At 35.9% G+C, this 23,221-nt stretch overlaps 1 protein-coding gene across 1 annotated transcript in view; it reads left to right on the forward strand.

The window, feature by feature from the left end:
- KLHL1 (kelch like family member 1) overlaps window positions 1-23,221 on the forward strand; it is a 362,820-nt gene that overhangs the window by 338,041 nt on the left and 1,558 nt on the right. Inside the window, exon 10 of the mRNA XM_077855417.1 lies at window positions 17,572-17,743. Coding sequence (XP_077711543.1) covers window positions 17,572-17,743 — 172 coding nt within the window. The remainder of the gene's footprint in view (window positions 1-17,571; window positions 17,744-23,221) is intronic.

Below are 23,221 nucleotides of genomic sequence, written 5' to 3' on the forward strand. Positions count from 1 at the left end.
ATAAAATTCTCTTTTGTTCATACTTTAACAAACCAGTCACATGGACACAGAAAACTTTATGAGGGTGGGAGGACTTCTACGTGCAAGAAGAACAAGAGATATTTGGTGGATTGCACTGATGACCTTACCAATTTTCCTCTTAACATTAACAAACCATATCCATTATGTTCATGCTTGCAAGTGGTAGTCAGTGGCAGAAAGGTGCTCTAACTTTTACATTTTTAAGGATATGAGATGACTTTACTGAGAATAAGGCCATTGGCAAGAAGAAGCTTTTAGTAAACAGGCTCTGTTCAAACTTAAACCACTTCTTGAATAAAACATGTTTAATGTTATTGCTACTGCGTGAAATGGACTGTAGATATATGGCTATCTATGCATAGATGAAAGCATTATGCTCAATACAGTTTCACTTCAACATTCTCTTATCCAGTGAAATTAGGAACTACAGGTGTTATAGTAACAGTGGTCATAGCCGAAGTAAACAGATGGATACTTTTATATAAACACAAAATCATTTACTTAAAAAATACTGCTAATAGACAGACAGCTCATTCAGATTTTTCTCTGCTAAATTCTTGGGAAAAATAGCAAAAAAGACATATATCTTATATAAATGTTACTAATGAAATTATATTTTATTATTCTCTTCTAACTTTACTGTATAATGTATTGCAATGTTGTTTGTGAATAGAAGCATAAATAATTCAGTCTAGGAATACTTTTATGATGCAAAATTAGACTTAAATAAGCATAGCCATTTTAAGTTATAGGAGTACATTGGGTATGAGCAGCTTAAGTAATGCAGAAGCACACAGCATTATCATGATTCTTTTCTCAGCTCATATTATGTGTCAGATTAATAGCATTTTGCAGTTTCTATAACATATTCTATATTGATGATTTCACATGTAAATCATCAATAAATCAAGATGCATAATAGTACTCTGTAGAATTATTTTGCACATATAATGTAAAGACTGTTTTTTAGTATATAATCACAGGAAAACAAACCATTAGGAATAACAAGAAGTAGTGTACAATTCTACATATTATAGACTGATAGAACAAATTTTATTATATGACTATGATTTCTTATGGAAACAAAGATATTATATAATAGTAATGTTAAAGTACAATTATATAAGACATCAAAAGTTGTAAAGGGTCGGGCTGTCTTGAACACAAAGAACTCTGGCATCTCAAATTACAACAGGAAGCAAGGCAAGGACTGGGCAAGAATAATATAGAACAGAATAGTTGATGGAACTAGTTTTGCAGCCAAGCATACCTCTAGTAACAGCATCTTAGTAGACAATCTTAGTGGACAAAATCAGTGCCCGAAAGATGAAGTAAAGTTCTAGCAGAACTGCCCAGAAGGTCCAATCCATTAGACAAAGCACATTTATCTATCTATTTTACTTACTCTACAAATATTGTTTTGCATGTTTTTTTCACTGGGCTAATTCAACCTTAAAACTTACTAGAAGAAAGAGACAAATAAATAATTAGAACTTTAAGATCATGAATAAAACAGGAAACCAGGCAATGGATCAGAAAATATGCTCAAAGGCATCAGTACCACTGCTGGCTAATAATAGATCAGGACCACCTTTGCCCTCAAATTTGCATCCCAGTAATAAGGCCTGTAGGAGAGAGATATGAAGATAATAAGAGCCTTCTAAAACTGCCCTTGTCAAATCCACTCTTACTTCCTCCAATTTATTCTCTATATAGTAGCCAGGGAGATCTTTTCATAATGCAGATTTGACCTGAAAATACAATGGAATTTTCTTTTGTACCAATTATTAATATTATGATGAAAATTTATTTAAAATTGTCCATGTACTGGTGATGATCTACAGTAGCTTGTTCACCCCTGTACTCCTCCACTTGGTACAATTCTTGGCAGAAAGTAGTCCTCACCAAAGCATTTAGCAAATCAGGTAGAAAAACAGGTCTCAAATCTCTCACAAGGGAAGGCATCTGGAGATACACTGTACATAGGGAGTTCTAAAGATAGAAAGGTCCAAAGGGATGTATGGAAGGATGAAAGAATGAATAGATGAATAGACTGACGGGAAGACATAGATAGATTTTTAATTTTCTCTTTGCATGTGAATGCTGATTTCCATCATTATAGATTAAATATCAATTATATATATTAGGCATTCATTTAGTAGGCAAAAGTTTTGATAGGGCTTAAATATTAAGCAGATTTTCAGATATTAATTGAAAATAAATTATATCTTTATATCTAATCCAAACACTAACAAATAAGCATCTAAAAGCCTTTTTGTTTATTACTTAAAATAAATATAAAACTTTTGTTCAAAGTTTACCAGGATCTACGCACTAGTCATATCAGAAAAGTCATCTAAAATAAGAACATCTAATTTTTCTGTCAAGATATGGCTCAGTATTGATAACATCCTTAGATCTTGATAAAAAAATTAATAGAAGTTAAGATTTGCTGTCAGACATACAAGGATAAATGCATTATTAATTTAATTAAACAGTTTTTTAAAGTTACCTTAAAAATAATATGTAAGGTCAGAATAGAATTTGGGATTCTTTCATTTCTCTTCTTAGTTCATCTTTTTGGTTTAGACATATCCAAGAATTGCAGTTCTAAAGAGTGAAAACAGATGATCAAGGAGAGCATTTTATTTAAATTATGGGCACTCATCCTAGGCCTTATATAGCACACTGATACATTAACTAATATTTTGAGATATGTGAGATCCTAAATTTTCTACAAGACAGTAATTACTTGAACTGTTTAAAGTTAAATGTTAGATAGGGGCTTTTGAACCTTTTAGTAAGATATTTTCTTCTTTTTTTTTTTTCCTAAGATTATAGCACTAGCCAAATGAGTGTTGCACGAAAAGACTAACTAGTTTGTTGTTAATGTTATTTTTCTATTACTGTGCACATATAATCTTTCATGTTTCTTTGATAACAAATTATGTTCAAATTTATTTTAGAGACAGATACAAAAGATGAAAATTCTGACAGCCTTATGTATGTGGAGCACTTGCTTTACAAGTGTACACAGCAATTATTTACTAACACCATAGCTAAGCTCATTTAGATGCGTGATTAGATATTTGCCTCAACGGCTTATGAGGCAAGCAGTATCTTTGAAGTGGTCAGCTAGAGACAGGGATTACAGAATAATCTGTTGTCCTTGTACTACCTGGAATGTTGGCATCATAGTCATTCATCTGCCTGCTTGGAAGGAAGGAAGGAGAGCAATTCTGTGGAAAGGTAGACGTCCATAAATAGATGAAACATTATGTCCCGTGTAGATGGAAAGATGTCAGTCCTGGTTGTGAAACTGTAAAATTCATTTTAAGTTGTGAGAGTCTATTTAAAGCACCATTTGACTCATGCGGCTAATAATAGTTTTCTGTTATATTAGTAGAGAAAGTGATTACATAATCAGTTGGCCCCTAGTTCTGAACTGTTAAAAGGTATTTATTTTTAAAAGTGAGTTTTAACTAGCATTCAGGTCTCCTGGATATGCTCCATGTTCTATTGATTGACAACAATTTAAATAATTATTGAAGGTCTGCTGAGGAAACTACATCTGAGGAGTCAAAGAGCTGCATGGCTTATCCTTGCTTTCCCTGGTTCTGTCAGCAATTTGTTTCTCTTTTCCTCAACCTTGAAGAGAGGATGCAATAAATATGATCTAAGTCAAAATAGGATTTTTCACATGTCTTCATAGAGAAGTTAAATTAAATTGAAATCAAATTAACTTTTTAAAACATTTTTGTATATATACACAAGGGATATTGAAAAGGGGAGCAGAAATCTAGTTGCCCCATTTTCTTTCCCAATGTTTCTGTGCCCATTGTATATTTAAGAGAAGTACTAAGGAAGATTGGGAGGATATCAACAGATACTTTTTACAAATCTATCTTAAAAGTAAAGATTAAGCACATAATCAATGTGAGAGTCAGAAAGACACAAACAATATTGACAATGATTTCTTTTCCTCCTAACATTGCACTGACTTTTCCTCCCCTCTGTCTTGGGGTTGAAATTGATAGTCGACTCAAAACCATTTCACCCGACATGTGACCCTAAATAATGAGACTGCTGCAACTAAATCAAAACAGGGAATGTGCCCTTATAGATCATGTGGAAGATCCTGTGAGAGGAATCTATACTGATCAGAGAATAATTTGTATGCTGAGACTGAATTTGAACTAAGAAATCCTGTCTTAATTGGTTGCAGTCAGACAGTTAACCCACTCTGAAGTTTTCTTTCTTTTTTTTCCCCTAAAGATTTATTTATTTGAGAAAGAAAAAGAGAGCTCTTGTAGGTGTATGCACACAAGCTGGGGGAGAGGCAGTTGGAGAGGGAGAGAATTCTCAAAGACTCCCTTCAGAATGTGCCTACACTGGGCTTGATCCCAGGATCCTGAGATCAGGACCTGAATCAAAATCCAGTTGGATGCTTAACTGACTAAGCCACCCAGGCAACCCATGAAGTTTTCAATTTTTTTAATTAAGAAATAGTGTTTGTTGATGACATATAAAATTAGGAGAAAAAAATCATAAAGAAAGCAATTTCATTAGTAACTCATTAAAATTCATTAATGTAAACTGATGTCTACATTTCATTCTTTTTCAATGTTTTAAGACCTATTTACTAGTACAGTTTAAACTACACACGCAAAAAAATTGACCTATTTCTTTGTTCCTTTCTCCAACTGTATGTGTGTTAGTAGAGGATACAATGAATGTTTAAATATACTGTCTGTACAAATCAATGGATGGATTAATGTACGTGGTCTGATGGATTGTGGCTTCTGATTTTAAATTCTACCAAGGCTTGTGGCTTTTTTTGGGGGGGGGGCATAGGTTTGGACAAACACAACTCAAACAGTTATTATGTCGATTTTTACAAAACTTCAGATATAAATTTTACGAACCATATGTATGTCCTCCGGTTAATACAGATTTATAAATATTTTTCAATATTTTCTTTAAATGCAGATACTTTTACATTTCTTTTAAGGTAGATATATACCCCATGAAATTATTTGCTATTATTTTGATTATTTCTAACAAACAATTCTACAATCTTAATGGTTTAAAATAATTTTGTAGTTATTTCTTTTATGATTGAAATCTTTCATGATTATGTGTTAGCTGGGTTCAGTTTGGGCTACTCTTATACTCCATGTGATATTGGCTGATGCTACCATCATCTGTGCCTCAACAAGGCTTTAATGTTCATAATCATTCTCTGCCAGAGCTAGCAATTAGGGCTGCCTCTCATTTGAGTGTTCCGCTGATGCTTAAACCAAAGAACCATTGTTCCCCTTTGGCTGGGATTCCAAGGCAGGGGAGGCCAAGAGAAGGGGGCTCAAAGAGGCAAATATCCAACACAATGAATCATCAGGCTTCTGCTTGTATCATACTTGTTAAAGTCACACTGGCCAGTGTTGGTCACAGCAAAACTTTCTGAAAAAAATATCTAATTTTACAGCTATAGTGATTACCTTTATAAGTAATAATTGTAGTTACACATAAAATATTTACCAAAATTTACTGTTGTGGGTCATAAAGTAAACCTCAACAATTTTCAAAAGCTTGAAATCTCATAGGGCATGTTTTCTGGCCAACATGTAATTAAACTGGAAATAAATCAGAAAAGATAAATTTTTACATTTTCAGCTGTTTGTTTTGTGTTTTTATTTTTAAGTAAGCTCTATGCCTGATGTGGGGCTCAAATTCACCACCACAAGATCAAGAGTTGCTTGCTTTACCAACTGAGACAACCAGGTGCCCCAAGTTCAATTGCTTGAAATTTAGGTGATATACTTCAAAATGAAATGTGACTCAATTAGAAAATAATGTGAACTGAATAAAATGAAATGAAAATATTTATCAAACTTTGTGGGACATAGCTAAAGAAATTCCTTTTTAAAAATAAAATTCCTTTTACTAAAGTTTTTTCCAAATGCTCACACTAGACTTGGTATTTCCAGTATCATTACAAGTCTATAGAAAAAAAAAAAAAGCTACAGATTCACACTGTCATTAAAAGATGTCTCCCAATTTTCCTAGACTCTTGTCAAGAATTTACTAGGAATGTGCATCTTTAAACTTTGTTTATACTTCACAATGAAAACTGTTAAAGAACCATGCAATTTAAACCCCAAATCCCAATAAAACTTAGAAGAAGTACTAGATATTACATCTAATTATTAAATTACTTTAAGGCACTGTGGCATTGGCCTAGTCCAAACAAGTAGACAAAACAGATATGTGTTCAGAAATAGCATCATACCTAAAGGGGTCTTGTTTTATAGCAAAGTCAAAAAAGCACATTTCCTATGGAAAAAAAATAGTTTTAGCTGCTCTCTCATATCACACCAAAAATCAAATCAAGATGGATTTCAGTTAATATGAAACAAAGCTTTTAGAATATAACAGAGGGGGCTATCTTCACAATTATAGGGATGTGAAAGATTACTTAAACTGGATGTGGAAAGAGTCATCCATAAAGAGAAATATTACTGTTAAAATGCTCTTCCTCAGGGGTGCCTACTGGCTCAGTTAGCAGAACATGCAACTCTTGATCTTGAGGTCATGAGTTCAAGCCCCACATTGTAGATAAGGATTACTTTTAAAAAATGAATAAAAAATCCCTCTTCGGGGGGGGAGGAGCAAGACGGCGGAAGAGTAGGGTCTCCAAATCACCTGTCTCCACCAAACTACCTAGAAAACCTTCCAATCATCCTGAAAATCTATGAATTCGGCCTGAGATTTAAAGAGAGACCAGCTGGAATGCTACAGTGAGAAGAGTTCGCGCATCTATCAAGGTAGGAAGACGGGGAAAAAGAAATAAAGGAACAAAGGCCTCCGAGGGGGAGGGGCCCAGGAGGAGCCGGGCTGAGGCCGGGGCGAGTGTCCCCAGGACAGGATAGCCCCGTCCCGGAGACGCAGGAGCTGCACCGACCTTCCCGGGGGAAAGGGGCTCGTGGGGAGGTGGAGCAGGACCAGGAGGGCGAGGATGCCCTCGGGTTCCCTGGGACAGTAACAGAGCAACTGCGCGCCCAGGAGAGTGCGCCGAGCTCCCTAAGGGCTGCAGTGCGCACGGCGGGACCCGGCGGGACCCGGAGCAGCTCGGAGGGGCCCGGGCGGCGGCTCCGCGGAGGGGGCTGCGCGGCCCCGGGAGCAGCTCGGAGGGGCTCGGGCAGAGGAAGAGGCTCCGTGCGGAGGGGGCTGCGCGGTTCCAGGAGCAGCTCGGAGGGGCTTGGGCGGCAGCTCCGCGGAGGGGGCTGCGCGGCCCGGGAGCGCGAATCCAACAGCGCAGGCCCCGGAGCACAGGACGCCGGGACACAGCCCAGGATCCGGCCTCCCCCGGGACAGGCAGAGGCCGGGAGGGCCCAGGACAGCAAGGACGCTCCTGCCCCAGCTGAGCACATCAGCGGCCCCGCCCGGAGCCTCCAGGCCCTGCAGACGGAGAGCTCCGGAGCTACTGCGGGGGCTGAATCCAGGTTTCCAGAGCTGCCCCGCCACTGGGGCTGTTCCTCCTGCGGCCTCACGGGGTAAACAACCCCCACTGAGCCCTGCACCAGGCAGGGGCACAGCAGCTCCCCCAACTGCTAACACCTGAAAATCAGCACAACAGGCCCCTCCCCCAGAACACCAGCTAGACTGACAACTTCCAGGGGAAGTCAAGGGACTTAAAGAACACAGAATCAGAAGATACTCCCCGGTGGTTCTTTTTTTGTTTGTTTGTTTTTGTTTTTGTTTTAGTTTTTGTTTTGTTTTGCTTTTTGATTTGTTTCCTTCCCCCACCCCCCTTTTTTTCTCCTTTCTTTTTCTTTCTCTTTTTCTTCTTTTTTTTTTTCGTTTTTTTTCTTTTTCTTCCCTTTTTTTTTTTCTCTTTCTCTTTTCTTTCCTTCTTTCTCTCCTCTCTTTTTCTCTTTTTCCCAATACAACTTGCTTTTGGCCACTCTGCACTGAGCAAAATGACTAGAAGGAAAACCTCACCTCAAAAGAAAGAATCAGAAACAGTCCCCTCTCCCACAGAGTTATAAAATCTGGATTACAATTCAATGTCAGAAAGCCAATTCAGAAGCACTATTATACAGCTACTGGTGGCTCTAGAAAAAAGTATAAAGGACTCAAGAGACTTCATGACTGCAGAATTTAGAGCTAATCAGGCAGAAAATAAAAATCAATTGAATGAGATGCAATCCAAACTAGAAGTCCTAACGACGAGGGTTAACGAGGTGGAAGAACGAGTGAGTGACATAGAAGACAAGTTGATAGCAAAGAGGGAAACTGAGGAAAAAAGAGACAAACAATTAAAAGACCATGAAGATAGATTAAGGGAAATAAACGACAGCCTGAGGAAGAAAAACCTACGTTTAATTGGGGTTCCCGAGGGCGCCGAAAGGGACAGAGGGCCAGAATATGTATTTGAACAAATTCTAGCTGAAAACTTTCCTAATCTGGGAAGGGAAACAGGCATTCAGATCCAGGAAATAGAGAGATCCCCCCCTAAAATCAATAAAAACCGTTCAACACCTCGACATTTAATTGTGAAGCTTGCAAATTCCAAAGATAAAGAGAAGATCCTTAAAGCAGCAAGAGACAAGAAATCCCTGACTTTTATGGGGAGGAGTATTAGGGTAACAGCAGACCTCTCCACAGAGACCTGGCAGGCCAGAAAGGGCTGGCACGATATATTCAGGGTCCTAAAGGAGAAGAACATGCAACCAAGAATACTTTATCCAGCAAGGCTCTCATTCAAAATGGAAGGAGAGATAAAGAGCTTCCAAGACAGGCAGCAACTAAAAGAATATGTGACCTCCAAACCAGCTCTGCAAGAAATTTTAAGGGGGACTCTTAAAATTCCCCTTTAAGAAGAAGTTCAGTGGAACAGTCCACAAAAACAAAGACTGAATAGATATCATGATGACACTAAACTCATATCTCTCAATAGTAACTCTGAATGTGAACGGGCTTAATGACCCCATCAAAAGGTGCAGGGTTTCAGACTGGATAAAAAAGCAGGACCCATCTATTTGCTGTCTACAAGAGACTCATTTTAGACAGAAGGACACCTACAGCCTGAAAATAAAAGGTTGGAGAACCATTTACCATTCCAATGGTCCTCAAAAGAAAGCAGGGGTAGCCATCCTTATATCAGATAAACTAAAATTTACCCCAAAGACTGTAGTGAGAGATGAAGAGGGACACTATATCATACTTAAAGGATCTATTCAACAAGAGGACTTAACAATCCTCAATATATATGCTCCGAATGTGGGAGCTGCCAAATATATAAATCAATTATTAACCAAAGTGAAGAAATACTTAGATAATAATACACTTATACTTGGTGACTTCAATCTAGCTCTTTCTATACTCGATAGGTCTTCTAAGCAAAACATCTCCAAAGAAACGAGAGCTTTAAAGGATACACTGGACCAGATGGATTTCACAGATATCTACAGAACTTTACATCCAAACTCAACTGAATACACATTCTTCTCAAGCGCACATGGAACTTTCTCCAGAATAGACCACATATTGGGTCACAAATCGGGTCTGAACCGATACCAAAAGATTGGGATTGTCCCCTGCATATTCTCGGACCATAATGCCTTGAAATTAGAACTAAATCACAACAAGAAGTTTGGAAGGACCTCAAACACATGGAGGTTAAGGACCATCCTGCTAAAAGATAAAAGGGTCAACCAGGAAATTAAGGAAGAATTAAAAAGATTCATGGAAACTAATGAGAATGAAGATACAACCGTTCAAAATCTTTGGGATGCAGCAAAAGCAGTCCTAAGGGGGAAATACATCGCAATACAAGCATCCATTCAAAAACTGGAAAGAACTCAAATACAAAAGCTAACCTTACACATAAAGGAGCTAGAGAAAAAACAGCAAATAGATCCTACACCCAAGAGAAGAAGGGAGTTAATAAAGATTCGAGCAGAACTCAACGAAATCGAGACCAGAAGAACTGTGGAACAGATCAACAGAACCAGGAGTTGGTTCTTTGAAAGAATTAATAAGATAGATAAACCATTAGCCACCCTTATTAAAAAGAAGAGAGAGAAGACTCAAATTAATAAAATCATGAATGAGAAAGGAGAGATCACTACCAACACCAAGGAAATACCAACGATTTTAAAAACATATTATGAACAGCTATACGCCAATAAATTAGGCAATCTAGAAGAAATGGACGCATTCCTGGAAAGCCACAAACTACCAAAACTGGAACAGGAAGAAATAGAAAACCTGAACAGACCAATAACCAGGGAGGAAATTGAAGCAGTCATCAAAAACCTCCCAAGACACAAGAGTCCAGGGCCAGATGGCTTCCCAGGAGAATTTTATCAAACGTTTAAAGAAGAAATCATACCTATTCTCCTAAAGCTGTTTGGAAAGATAGAAAGAGATGGAGTACTTCCAAATTCGTTCTATGAAGCCAGCATCACCTTAATTCCAAAGCCAGACAAAGACCCCGCCAAAAAGGAGAATTACAGACCAATATCACTGATGAACATGGATGCAAAAATTCTCAACAAGATACTGGCCAATAGGATCCAACAGTACATTAAGAAAATTATTCACCATGACCAAGTAGGATTTATCCCTGGGACACAAGGCTGGTTCAACACCCGTAAAACAATCAATGTGATTCATCATATCAGCAAGAGAAAAACCAAGAACCATATGATCCTCTCATTAGATGCAGAGAAAGCATTTGACAAAATACAGCATCCATTCCTGATCAAAACTCTTCAGAGTGTAGGGATAGAGGGAACATTCCTCGACATCTTAAAAGCCATCTATGAAAAGCCCACAGCAAATATCATTCTCAATGGGGAAGCACTGGGAGCCTTTCCCCTAAGATCAGGAACAAGACAGGGATGTCCACTCTCACCACTGCTATTCAACATAGTACTGGAAGTCCTAGCTTCAGCAATCAGACAACAAAAAGACATTAAAGGCATTCAAATTGGCAAAGAAGAAGTCAAACTCTCCCTCTTCGCCGATGACATGATACTCTACATAGAAAACCCAAAAGTCTCCACCCCAAGATTGCTAGAACTCATACAGCAATTCGGTAGCGTGGCAGGATACAAAATCAATGCCCAGAAGTCAGTGGCATTTCTATACACTAACAATGAGACTGAAGAAAGAGAAATTAAGGAGTCAATCCCATTTACAATTGCACCCAAAAGCATAAGATACCTAGGAATAAACCTCACCAAAGATGTAAAGGATCTATACCCTCAAAACTATAGAACACTTCTGAAAGAAATTGAGGAAGACACAAAGAGATGGAAAAATATTCCATGCTCATGGATTGGAAGAATTAATATTGTGAAAATGTCAATGTTACCCAGGGCAATATACACGTTTAATGCAATCCCTATCAAAATACCATGGACTTTCTTCAGAGAGTTAGAACAAATTATTTTAAGATTTGTGTGGAATCAGAAAAGACCCCGAATAGCCAGGGGAATTTTAAAAAAGAAAACCATATCTGGGGGCATCACAATGCCAGATTTCAGGTTGTACTACAAAGCTGTGGTCATCAAGACAGTGTGGTACTGGCACAAAAACAGACACATAGATCAGTGGAACAGAATAGAGAATCCAGAAGTGGACCCTGAACTTTATGGGCAACTAATATTCGATAAAGGAGGAAAGACTATCCATTGGAAGAAAGACAGTCTCTTCAATAAATGGTGCTGGGAAAATTGGACATCCACATGCAGAAGAATGAAACTAGACCACTCTCTCTCACCATACACAAAGATAAACTCAAAATGGATGAAAGATCTAAATGTGAGACAAGATTCCATCAAAATCCTAGAGAAGAACACAGGCAACACCCTTTTTGAACTCGGCCATAGTAACTTCTTGCAAGATACATCCACGAAGGCAAAAGAAACAAAAGCAAAAATGAACTATTGGGACTTCATCAAGATAAGAAGCTTTTGCACAGCAAAGGATACAGTCAACAAAACTCAAAGACAACCTACAGAATGGGAGAAGATATTTGCAAATGACATATCAGATAAAGGGCTAGTTTCCAAGATCTATAAAGAACTTATTAAACTCCACACCAAAGAAACAAACAATCCAATCATGAAATGGGCAAAAGACATGAACAGAAATCTCACAGAGGAAGACATAGACATGGCCAACATGCATATGAGAAAATGCTCTGCATCACTTGCCATCAGGGAAATACAAATCAAAACTACAATGAGATACCACCTCACACCAGTGAGAATGGGGAAAATTAACAAGGCAGGAAACCACAAATGTTGGAGAGGATGCGGAGAAAAGGGAACCCTCTTACACTGTTGGTGGGACTGTGAACTGGTGCAGCCACTCTGGAAAACTGTGTGGAGGTTCCTCAAACAGTTAAAAATATACCTGCCCTACGACCCAGCAATTGCACTGTTGGGGATTTACCCCAAAGATACAAATGCAATGAAACGCCAGGACACCTGCACCCCGATGTTTATAGCAGCAATGGCCACGATAGCCAAACTGTGGAAGGAGCCTCGGTGTCCAACGAAAGATGAATGGATAAAGAAGATGTGGTTTATGTATACAATGGAATATTACTCAGCTATTAGAAATGATAAATACCCACCATTTGCTTCAACGTGGATGGAACTGGAGGGTATTATGCTGAGTGAAGTAAGTCAGTCGGAGAAGGACAAACATTATATGTTCTCATTCATTTGGGGAATATAAATAATAGTGAAAGGGAATATAAGGGAAGGGAGAAGAAATGTGTGGGAAATATCAGAAAGGGAGACAGAACGTAAAGACTGCTAACTCTGGGAAACGAACTAGGGGTGGTGGAAGGGGAGGAGGGCGGGGGGTGGGAGTGAATGGGTGACGGGCACTGGGTGTTATTCTGTATGTTAGTAAATTGAACACCAATAAAAAATAAAAAAAAAAAATCCCTCTTCAAAAGACAGCACAAAGAGTAAAGATTTATGCCAGAGAGTGGGAAAAATATTTGCAAAGCATATAACCAATGAAGGCATTGTTTCCAATAACTGAATTCTAGAAATAATTTTTAAAAGAACTTAAAAACATTAGAAAAAATTGGCAGAATATTTGAACAATAACTCTTGAAAAGATGAGTATTGGGAAAGACGCTTGATGTCATTAGTCAAATGAAAATTAAAAACACAATGGCATACCAGGACCTATTGGAAAGGCTAATATGAAAACAGTTAATACCAAATTTTGGAGAAGATGTAGAGCAACTGTAACTCTCATTACTCTCATGATACAAATGTAAACTGGCCCAGACTCTGAAATACCAATAGGTAGTATCACCACATTTCAAAATACGTATTCTCAAAAAACAAACAAACAAAAACACACACAAAAAAAACATATTCTCTTGGGCCCAGACATTCTATTCCTAAATACCCATTAGATATGCATATATATGAAAATCTTTGAACAAGGATGTTCATAGAAACATTTTACGGTTATTCTGGAGTTTTTTAAAATACATTTTATTGAATTAATTTGTTTTCCATCCCTGTCATGCAAACATTTCTGAAGTCAAGGTACATTTGTTTTGATAATCTCATGAGACCTGATAGAGAGATGTTGGTTTTCTTTACAGGAAAAATAAAATTTATTTTGACCAGTGTTATTGTCATTCTTAATTGCTTAATTCAAATAATTATGAAAATTCAAACACAGATTGTATAATTTATTTACTAGAAACCTAAAAGTCACTTTTTCAGAGCTGTTGATCTATTTTAATAGCATGTATCTTATCTTTCCTTATTTCTCTCTTTTCTTGTTTGCTTTATTTTGTTTTACAGGCAAACAAACCTGGCTACAAATCACTTCTATGTTGCTTAATTTGCTTTCTAGCTGAATATTGCTTATACATTTGGGAAAATGATTCTATTTGTTCCCAATGTAATGCTTTAATACTTAAAAAGAGTTTCCCTTTAAATATTTTAAGGTTAATTTTTATCCCTAAATAACGGGGGAAACTGAGGCTTAAAAAATTAATGGTACATCAAAAATTTCAATGGGAATTTTCAATGCGACACTACATTTTGTTCTGTGACTCTCACATGCCTTCAGCAAGTTTTCTTTTTACAGCCAATTTTAGCCTCTCTATATTGGTGCTTCTCTTGACCAAGGGCTGTAAACTTTAATAGAGTCCCTGATACAGAACTCAACATTCTGACCACGAAGGCCAAGGTGAGATGTAGGAAAAGCAGACAGCCTAAATACAAAAAAAGACAGCCACTCCATTTCCCCCACCATCCCTGCCACTTTTTTCTTTAAAAAAATAATAAAAAATCAAGAACCAGAGAAAAAATAATGGTTAGGACTGAGTTTCATCAAAAATATTAACTGACAATGACAGAGTTCATTGTTAATAATCATTTGGAAAATGGATATACATCTGTAGAACTTCTCCTAAGGTTAGAAAAGTTATTTATTTCATTTATGGGCATAACAGTCTTCCATATCCCCATAAAGAGTTCTGAATATAGAAAAATCAATTTAGAGTCATTAATGTGAAAACAAGGATAACGACTAGTAGGTAATTTTGTATTTCTGTTAATTATTTCCTAAGTATCTAGCAGAAAGTGTGTGATAGGTGGGGAGGAGTTGGATTGTTTTGGCTTTGTTTTGCCTTTATGTTTTTGGATTGCAATATACAAATTTAAATTTTTACCATTTTCAGATATGAATTAAAAGTTTATTATAAGAAAAAAATGTATTACATAGATTTGAAAACAGACACATCTAATCCAAAGATCTGGATTTTCTAGAATGCATTAAATTTTTAAAGGTCCCTTCAGGAATTTTGTAAAATATATATATAAAACAGTGATATCTATTTCTAAATGTAGGATATTATTTCTAAATGTGTACCTAAATATAAGACATACTAGCGTTTTCTTATGTCCCCCTGGAATATAAGTATTTGAGAATTGTTCAGTATTTGGGTTTCACTTGAAATTTCATAGATCTTCAGAAATTCATGTATTATTGCTTCATGCACTAGTGTTGGCTGTTTTCTCAGTTCTACTTTTTTGCAAAGTGATGAAGTCTGCTTTGCTGACATTAGTTGAAAAAATTCTATAGAGCTGGATAGCAATTAAATGAGGGATAAAATATGACTTCAGAAAAAGCTATTTAAGTGAAGTGATTGGGACAAAAGCTAGCCTAGATTTTACTGAAGAATGAATAAAGTGTAAAGAATGTTTGCTTTTCATTGAAATTAAAGTGTATTATACATTCTTACTTTTAAAGTTATTTTTACTACAGATCGTTCCTGACAAAAAAGTAAACAATACAATATAATTCCCTGTACTCATTACCTGGCTTCAACCACTATCACCAGTGTGTCATTCTTGTTTTATCCATTTCCCTTCTCACTCTCTCTCTCTTTTTTTTTTTTTTTGAAGTATTTCAAAGAATTTCTCAACCATGTCATTTTAGCTCAAAATATTCCTGAATTTATCCCAGAAACAGCCAACCAAAAATGATCAGAGCTTTTATTTTTTACATGTAACAACAATGCTATTCTCAGAACTAATAAGAACTTCAATAACTCCTTATTAAAATCTAATGCCCAGGTTATATTAAAATTTTTAAAATGTCTCAAACATCTTTTAATAATTGGTCTATTTGAATTGGGATCCAAATAAAATCCACTCACTTTTCTTCTGTTATGTTTAATCATAATTCATTTAGAATAGCTATTTCTTCCTAATCATTTGTTCATTATTATTGGGGGTTTTGTTTGTTCGTTTTGCTATTGACTTGGAGAATTCAGCCAGTTATTCTATAAAACATTTCACTCTCTGGATTCCACTATTTGATTTCTTGAGGTATCTTCTTTCCTCCTCCTCCTCTGGTTCCTCTTCCTCCCCCTCTTCTTCTTTATTTTGCCCTTATTTTAAAAAATCTTTTATATTTCAAATTGTTCATGGTAAGTTTATATTTTTCATGGTAAGTTTAAATAAAGGTTTTGATGGCATAGATTGTGTTTCTGTGTGTTTCTATATATCTGTTTTATTTGTGATGTTTTGCATTTATTAACTATAGCAAGTAAAATTACATTTTTATTCTCTGGACAGCATACTTTCAAGGCAGTCCTGGTTTTGCAGGCATTCAACCAATCTCTCATTTCATGTAGATTATCTTGGCTGTCACAATCTCTCCAAACATGGCATGTAAATGCATGTAACACCTTGGATAACATAAATATAGAGAAATATAAATTTCAGATCCTTGGGGTCTTCCCAACCATTTCTTTTGTTAACAACCTTCTTTATTTTCAATAAACAGACAGGTGGCTTTTTGTTTTTATTTTAGGTTTGTTTATGTTTGTTTCTTTGTTTTAGGAGGCTGTGGGTTGAAAGTTTCAATTGGTGAAACACAAGATTGGAGTAGAAAAACAAACTAAAAATATATTTGCTATATCTGTTACACACACACACACACACACACACACACACATACACACACAAAACAAACCCAAACTTTCACCCAGACTTCTTTTATATTTATTCTGCTGGGTTCTTACTAGCTTTTTCATTTCTGTATCTGACCTTGCAGGTACAGATGAAAGGCAAAGTGGTTTAATCATTCATTCTTAGCTGAAATAAAGTACATTCACAAAAGTATTCTTCAGGCTTTTGCCACTCAAAATACAAAATATCCATATGTAATGTATGGTAGTCAGACTTTCTGGAAATTAAATTATTTTTGGCTTAAATTCAGTAATAATAACTTGGGCCCCCTGCTTCAACCTCTTGATTTACCAATTTCTTCCTTACAGTGAATCCCAAATAACACCGTAAAGCACAGTTCTTTTCATATTGTAATTATTTTTGCCAAGTTTTCTTGTTGAAACACAAAATCCCTTCACACCCATCACACAAACCTAAGCTGATCCAAAATCACCCTTTCAGACACTCTGGTCCTTCTGTATCACTGAACTTAGTCACCCTAAAACACCTGCTTTCCTCAAAGCTGGCCATGCATTTTTATTAACACTTCAGTTCTTTTACATAAATGTCCCTTCCTCTTTCTAATAAATTTAGGCTATACCTTTAGATATAAAGCAACTGATTTAAAAGCAACTTCAATGGTGGAGAATTCCATAATTATCCCAGATTTTTCACCTTTACTTCTATTTCACTACCATAGCATTTTGCTTATTTTTACTTTTCAGAACCTTATTTTGCAGTGGAAAACAGTTATTTACATATCTGCCTTCCTTGTGGAAAGAAATCATGAGGTTCATTTTTTAAAGTGACTGTGCATCCATCTAAGAGTCTAGGTGTATTTTTAAAATACATTAAAATTCAGAAAGCCAGACATTGTGGATATTAACTCTTAAACATCTGCTCCAATAATTGAGCTTTTAGAAAAAAAAAGGAGTTTTGTTTTTCATGGTGTGCTTCTGAAAAAGTATCATTCGTATAGTAAAAAGCAGAATGTGATTAGAATATGTTATGTCCTATTATCCTTACCTTTTAGATATGATCCCAAAACAGACACATGGACCATGGTGGCTCCTTTGAGTATGCCCAGAGATGCTGTTGGAGTCTGTCTCCTTGGTGACAGACTATATGCCGTTGGTGGCTATGATGGGCAGACTTACCTCAACACTATGGAATCCTACGATCCACAAACAAATGAGTGGACACAGGTAAGTCTGTTGCCAGCATAATTTACTTCAAAAACAAGAATTTATTTCATTTACTTCCTTCTAAACTTCCTTGAACCCAAAATGATTGATTTATCCCATTGTCATGTTCATTTTGTAAAATGTTAACTATATCACGTTTTTGTGTACTTTTATGTATTCTATACTTTAATAAAATTCATATTAAAAGGTGATATACATCCTTCTTTGGGATTTCAGCTTTATTATAAGTAATAATAAGGGGCAGGAACTGAATTTTAATTAGCTGAAACAAACAAAAACCCAAAGTATAATATATTGATTCACAAAAACCTAACTTTAGAATATTTGGTTTTAGAGTTAACTAGAATAAGAAGATGGAAATCTACATAAAACAACTTTGTGGCTCCTATTTTTGCTTGACTATCTTTATTAGGTCCACTGCTACCTACTGCACATATTATTTTCCATGGAGTGGAGCTGCTGGAAGCTCTAAGTAGTAGTCCCAACAACCATAAACAGAAAAACAAAAACAAAAAACAGAAACAAAACACCTCTTTGTCAATTAAGAAACAAAAACAAAACAGCAAGGCTCTAAATGATCTGTCATGTAGAAAGTACTCACTCCCAGACAATCACTTTGGCCAGGAAGATGGAGTAAAATAATTGGCTTCCCTTATGTGAGGTGTTATCTCTTGATACATAGTACACTTAGAGACTCAGGATCATGCTAGGATAAGGCAGCTCCCATTCTGGTCACACAGCTAGAGGACCTGTGTTGTATGTGGGTGCCCGTGGAAAATGAGTGCAGTGCAACTTAATGACAAAGGAAAATACCTCATTCTGTATATCTACATTGACCTCATTTATAATGGAGGAAACAGATATATTCTCAGACTTGTGTCCTTATATTCAACTTCTTCCTATTTTACTTCTTTCATTTCCAAACGTCTCAATATTTCTATTATTCCTCCACTTTATCAGAAACCTAAAAGCAAGATACCTTTCCAACAAACAAATAAACCATTTCCACCAAGGGATGCAGTGAGATCCCAAAGCCTTATTTAATTGAAGCATAATAGGAATCTTAATCTCATAATATTCCTCAGTCAATAGAGGGTTCTATATGCCAGTGGGGCAGGGGAAGTCATAGAACTTGACTAAAGTTTATCTGAAGAACTTGAACAGTGATTGAAGTAAATTTCTTTTAGAGATACTTACTTTTAAAGACATGTAACTTCCTTGATTGTGCCAGTTTTTATCCTATCTAATCAACCACAATATTGAGATAGGCTGACTCTGAAGTATAAAACTAAATTCCTAATATCCATACTAATGTGCCTGCCTTATGAATCTTACACTTTCTAAGAGAAAACTCTTTGATTTCAGTGAAGATAGATGAATTTGACCAAAAGTAAAAAAGAAGGCAGAATGAATGAAAGAAGGGGAAGTATTTGGAGAGCTAGGTCATGTGATTTTCTAAATTTTATTTTAATTGTAAGAAGCATTCTTCATCCATAGAGCAACAAATATAAAAGAAACCTGCACAAATTAACATGTAATTATTGCACAAATTTGAGAGAATATATTTTAACCTCTTCTGTTTCTGAGTTCTTAGTGTTTACAAAGAAATACTGCATGGATTAATGACTGTGGATTTGCTGAGGAAATGTACTAGTGTAATGACATATATTTTAAATGTGCCACTTTTTTTTTTAGATTTTATTTACTTATTTATGAGAGACACAGGGAGAGAGGTAGAGACATAGACAGAGGGAGAAGCAGGTTACCTGTGGGGTGTCTGATGCAGAACTTGATCCCTGGACCCAGGATGACACTAAGAGCCTAAGGCAGGTGCTCAACCACTGAGGCATCCAGGAGTCCCTATGTCCATATATTTTCATTATTTGTATTTTTAACACTTTCCAGAAACTATCTGCAGACCCACACAAAATCCCTTTGAAAATTTTCAGAATTCTAGCTCCTTAAAGAAGAAATCCCATATGGCTGGATAATGCCTGTCACTTTCTCTCCATTTATACCATAAATGGACAAAACCAACAGGCTATCCTATTTATCATTGGCATTCCCAAATAGGTGAACATTTATATTTGTTCATATATACATGTATATTTGTAACACTTCTGAAGTTAGCTAATAGGAAATAATAATGACAGATTTAGAAGAAATTGCCAGATTCATGTCTTAGATCATTTTATTGAGAACACATACATACATACATATATGGTGTGTGTATGTATTTTAATAAATTTGACTTTGTCACTTAACACTGCGTGTAGTTTCTTCTATTTTATTTGAAAAAAAAACAATATGTGTACTTTATGTGTACTTCAAGACATAAAAAAAGAACTTTATTCCATTCCTCTGGTCTGGGTAAAACCACCCTCTCATGTGTTGTCTTGGTACATTGTTATAGTACTGCATCCACCTACAGCTCTAAAGAAGAATAGTGTGTGATTTACTATCATCTCCCCAAAAGACTAACATAGTTATTGGCATGGGTTAAAAGATAATGTAAATATTTCTTAAATTAAGTAGTTGAGAATTACTGTTGCAACTCATTTTGCTCTGCTGTGCATAGGTTTAGTTTTTTTGTAACAAAATAGATATATGGTAGTATCCTCTTATCTGCAGTTTTGCTTTCCATGGTTTCAGTTAACAATGGTCTACTACAGTTTAGAAGCAGGTGACTCTCCTTCTGATGTATTATCAGAAGTTTAGTAGTAGCCATTAGCTATGTCGCAATGCTGACATCTCATTTCATCTCATTACGTATTTTATCATGTTGCATCATCACAAGAAGAGAGGCCACATTCACATAACTTATTACAGTATATTGTTATAATTATTCTATTTTATTATTTGCTATTGTTGTTAATCTCTTATGGTACTTGATTTGTAAATTGAACTTTATCCTAGGTATGGATGTATAGGGAAAGAGTATATTAATGGGTTTGGTACCATCCATGGTTTCAGTCATCCACTAGGGGTCTTGAAACATATCCCCCCTTCAAGGAGGCGCTACTGTAGAAGATATTGAGAATAAGTTCTAGGGGAGCCTGATGAGACATCTACATTCTCCATTTCTTTTTTTCTAATTGGTTCTGTGGCCAATTTTTTAGCTTGTCACTCTAGGGCTGAAGGTATAACTTGAAGGAATAGCATAGCAGATTTCCTTTAAAATATGTATTAAATAAGATGAAGTTAGAGCGAAGGGGAAAGCAGAAAAGCTCTCTTAAATATTTAAAATGTATTTATGTAGAATATATCAAATGCTCAAAATAGCATGATAAATTCCTATGGTAAGAGAAAAACTTAGCATTGTGATAGAAACTAAGTGTGTTGGGTAGAGAAATCTCCCCTCAGGAAATGACATGTAGAATGAGACCTGACAGTGGGTAATAGTTAACCAAATGGGGGGAGTGGTTTGGTTTGAGGAACAGAATTTATAAAGAACTGCAGGAAGAACATGTAACAGGCAAAAAATAAAGTGGTGAGCAAGGAATTTGGAGACAAACTGGGTCCATATTATGCAGGGCCAGAAGCCATGTTATAGAGTCTTGACTTAACTAGATGGCTGAGGGGAGTTAGTGAAGGGTTTTAAGCAGGGAAAGTAAATAATCAGAATTATGTTTTAAAATGATTGCACTTGATATGATGTGAAAAATCACTAGGAGCAAGCAAGATTAGCGTCAGAGAAATCTGCTAGGAGGATATTTTACCAATCCACTGAAGGGATGGAAAACTCTTCCCTTCTTCCTTCTAGATAATTTGCTTGGTCTAATAATTAAATTGATCTAAGACAGATTAATGGGAGAAAAATGTAATTTTGTACATATGAGAACCTCATAAAAATAGGACTCTCAAATAGGTGGCCAAAGCAGGAAGCTTCATACCTTTTAGACAAAATGATACATTTGTGATAAACTGACAAGGATTTGAGCTTGTGGCAGAAAATCGCTGAAGTAACAAGGTTTATTGATACAGCTCTTTGGCTCTAAATTCTCTATCTCTGGTGATAAGGATGCCTTCTACCCTCCTGCTACAGGGAGATTACCTTTCATATTGGAGACTTATCTCCTGCTTTCAGTGGGACTGGGTCAGAGAGTCTCTCCTATCTCACTCACCTATCAAGTACCTTTAATTCAAAATTATCAATATGCCAAAGTGGCATATCTTGCAGTGGCATACTCGGCTACCCCGAGTGTGAGGGTATAATCATGTTCAATAGAGAGACATTTGTAAGACTTGATGATTATTCAGATGTAAGGTCGATGAGGTAGAACTAAGTTAGGTCATGGATGTACTTTTGGTTTCTATCTTGAGCAACTGAGAGTGGTATCATTACCTGACACTGGAAACACGGGAGGAATAGCACATTTCTGGAAAACAAGACAGAGATTCATTTTTACAAACACACTCATACATGTTTAGAGAGATATGTATGGATGTAGATATAGGCATAAAGTAAAGCAATTCACTCTATACTCTGTCTAGAAACTATGTGCAGGATTTCTCAGTATTGAATGAATATCAGAGGGTATTTGGGAAAATTTTCAAAAATACAACTACCCAATATTCAACGCATGCCTATTTAGTGGTGAGGCATGAGCACATATACTTTGTAAAAGTTCCTTAGGTGACTTTGATGTGAAACAACACTCAAAAATCATTGAAAACTAAAAGAGAGACAATGGAAAGTGTGTACATTTTGGAGTCACATACATTGGATATATTGATTTATATATTGTTTCCTGACATTTATTTCATTCTATGTGCATGATATCCTACAACGATAACAATACATGATGGGATTATAAAGGTGATGTGGTGATCCATAAAAATTCTTCTTACAGCAAATGAATACAAAAATATATGGGAAGTTACTGTTTTTTTTTTTTTCTCTCTCTCTTTTTACCCTGCAAATGGATGGCAGATAACAATAAGCACATTTAAAATAATTGTAGATACAAGTGGTAATTTTCATACTTAGAGAGTGAGACCATGTCCTTTCTCAATTAATAAGATAATATATGTAATATGAGGTTATTTTGGTCTTGCCTGTCTTATTTCTTACATTTTATTCACTTTCTTTTCAGTTTGGAATAATACATTGTGATTTCTACCCTACTCTGATATCATATGTGCATAAATTATTCTTAGAGAACTGTAATAAAAATCATTCATATCAAAATGCTCAAATTATTAAAATCTTGGCTTACCTCCATGGAATAAATTTTCATTACAAACTATAAAATTTATTGTTTTTAATATATTTCTAGCCAATTTCATATTCAGGAACTATTTTAAAAATCTCAATTCTCATCTCAATGATTATCATAAGGTGAAATTTTTTAATAAGCACTGTAGCAATTGTAATTATGGCCTATTAAGACAAAATATTGAAGTTACTTCATTGTATATCTCTGTTTAGAATGAATGAATAACACATTTAATTCAGTATAATATCTGGGGAAATAA

Source organism: Canis aureus, chromosome 17, assembly GCF_053574225.1.
Source record: "Canis aureus isolate CA01 chromosome 17, VMU_Caureus_v.1.0, whole genome shotgun sequence".
In the NCBI taxonomy this organism is placed as follows: domain Eukaryota; kingdom Metazoa; phylum Chordata; class Mammalia; order Carnivora; family Canidae; genus Canis; species Canis aureus.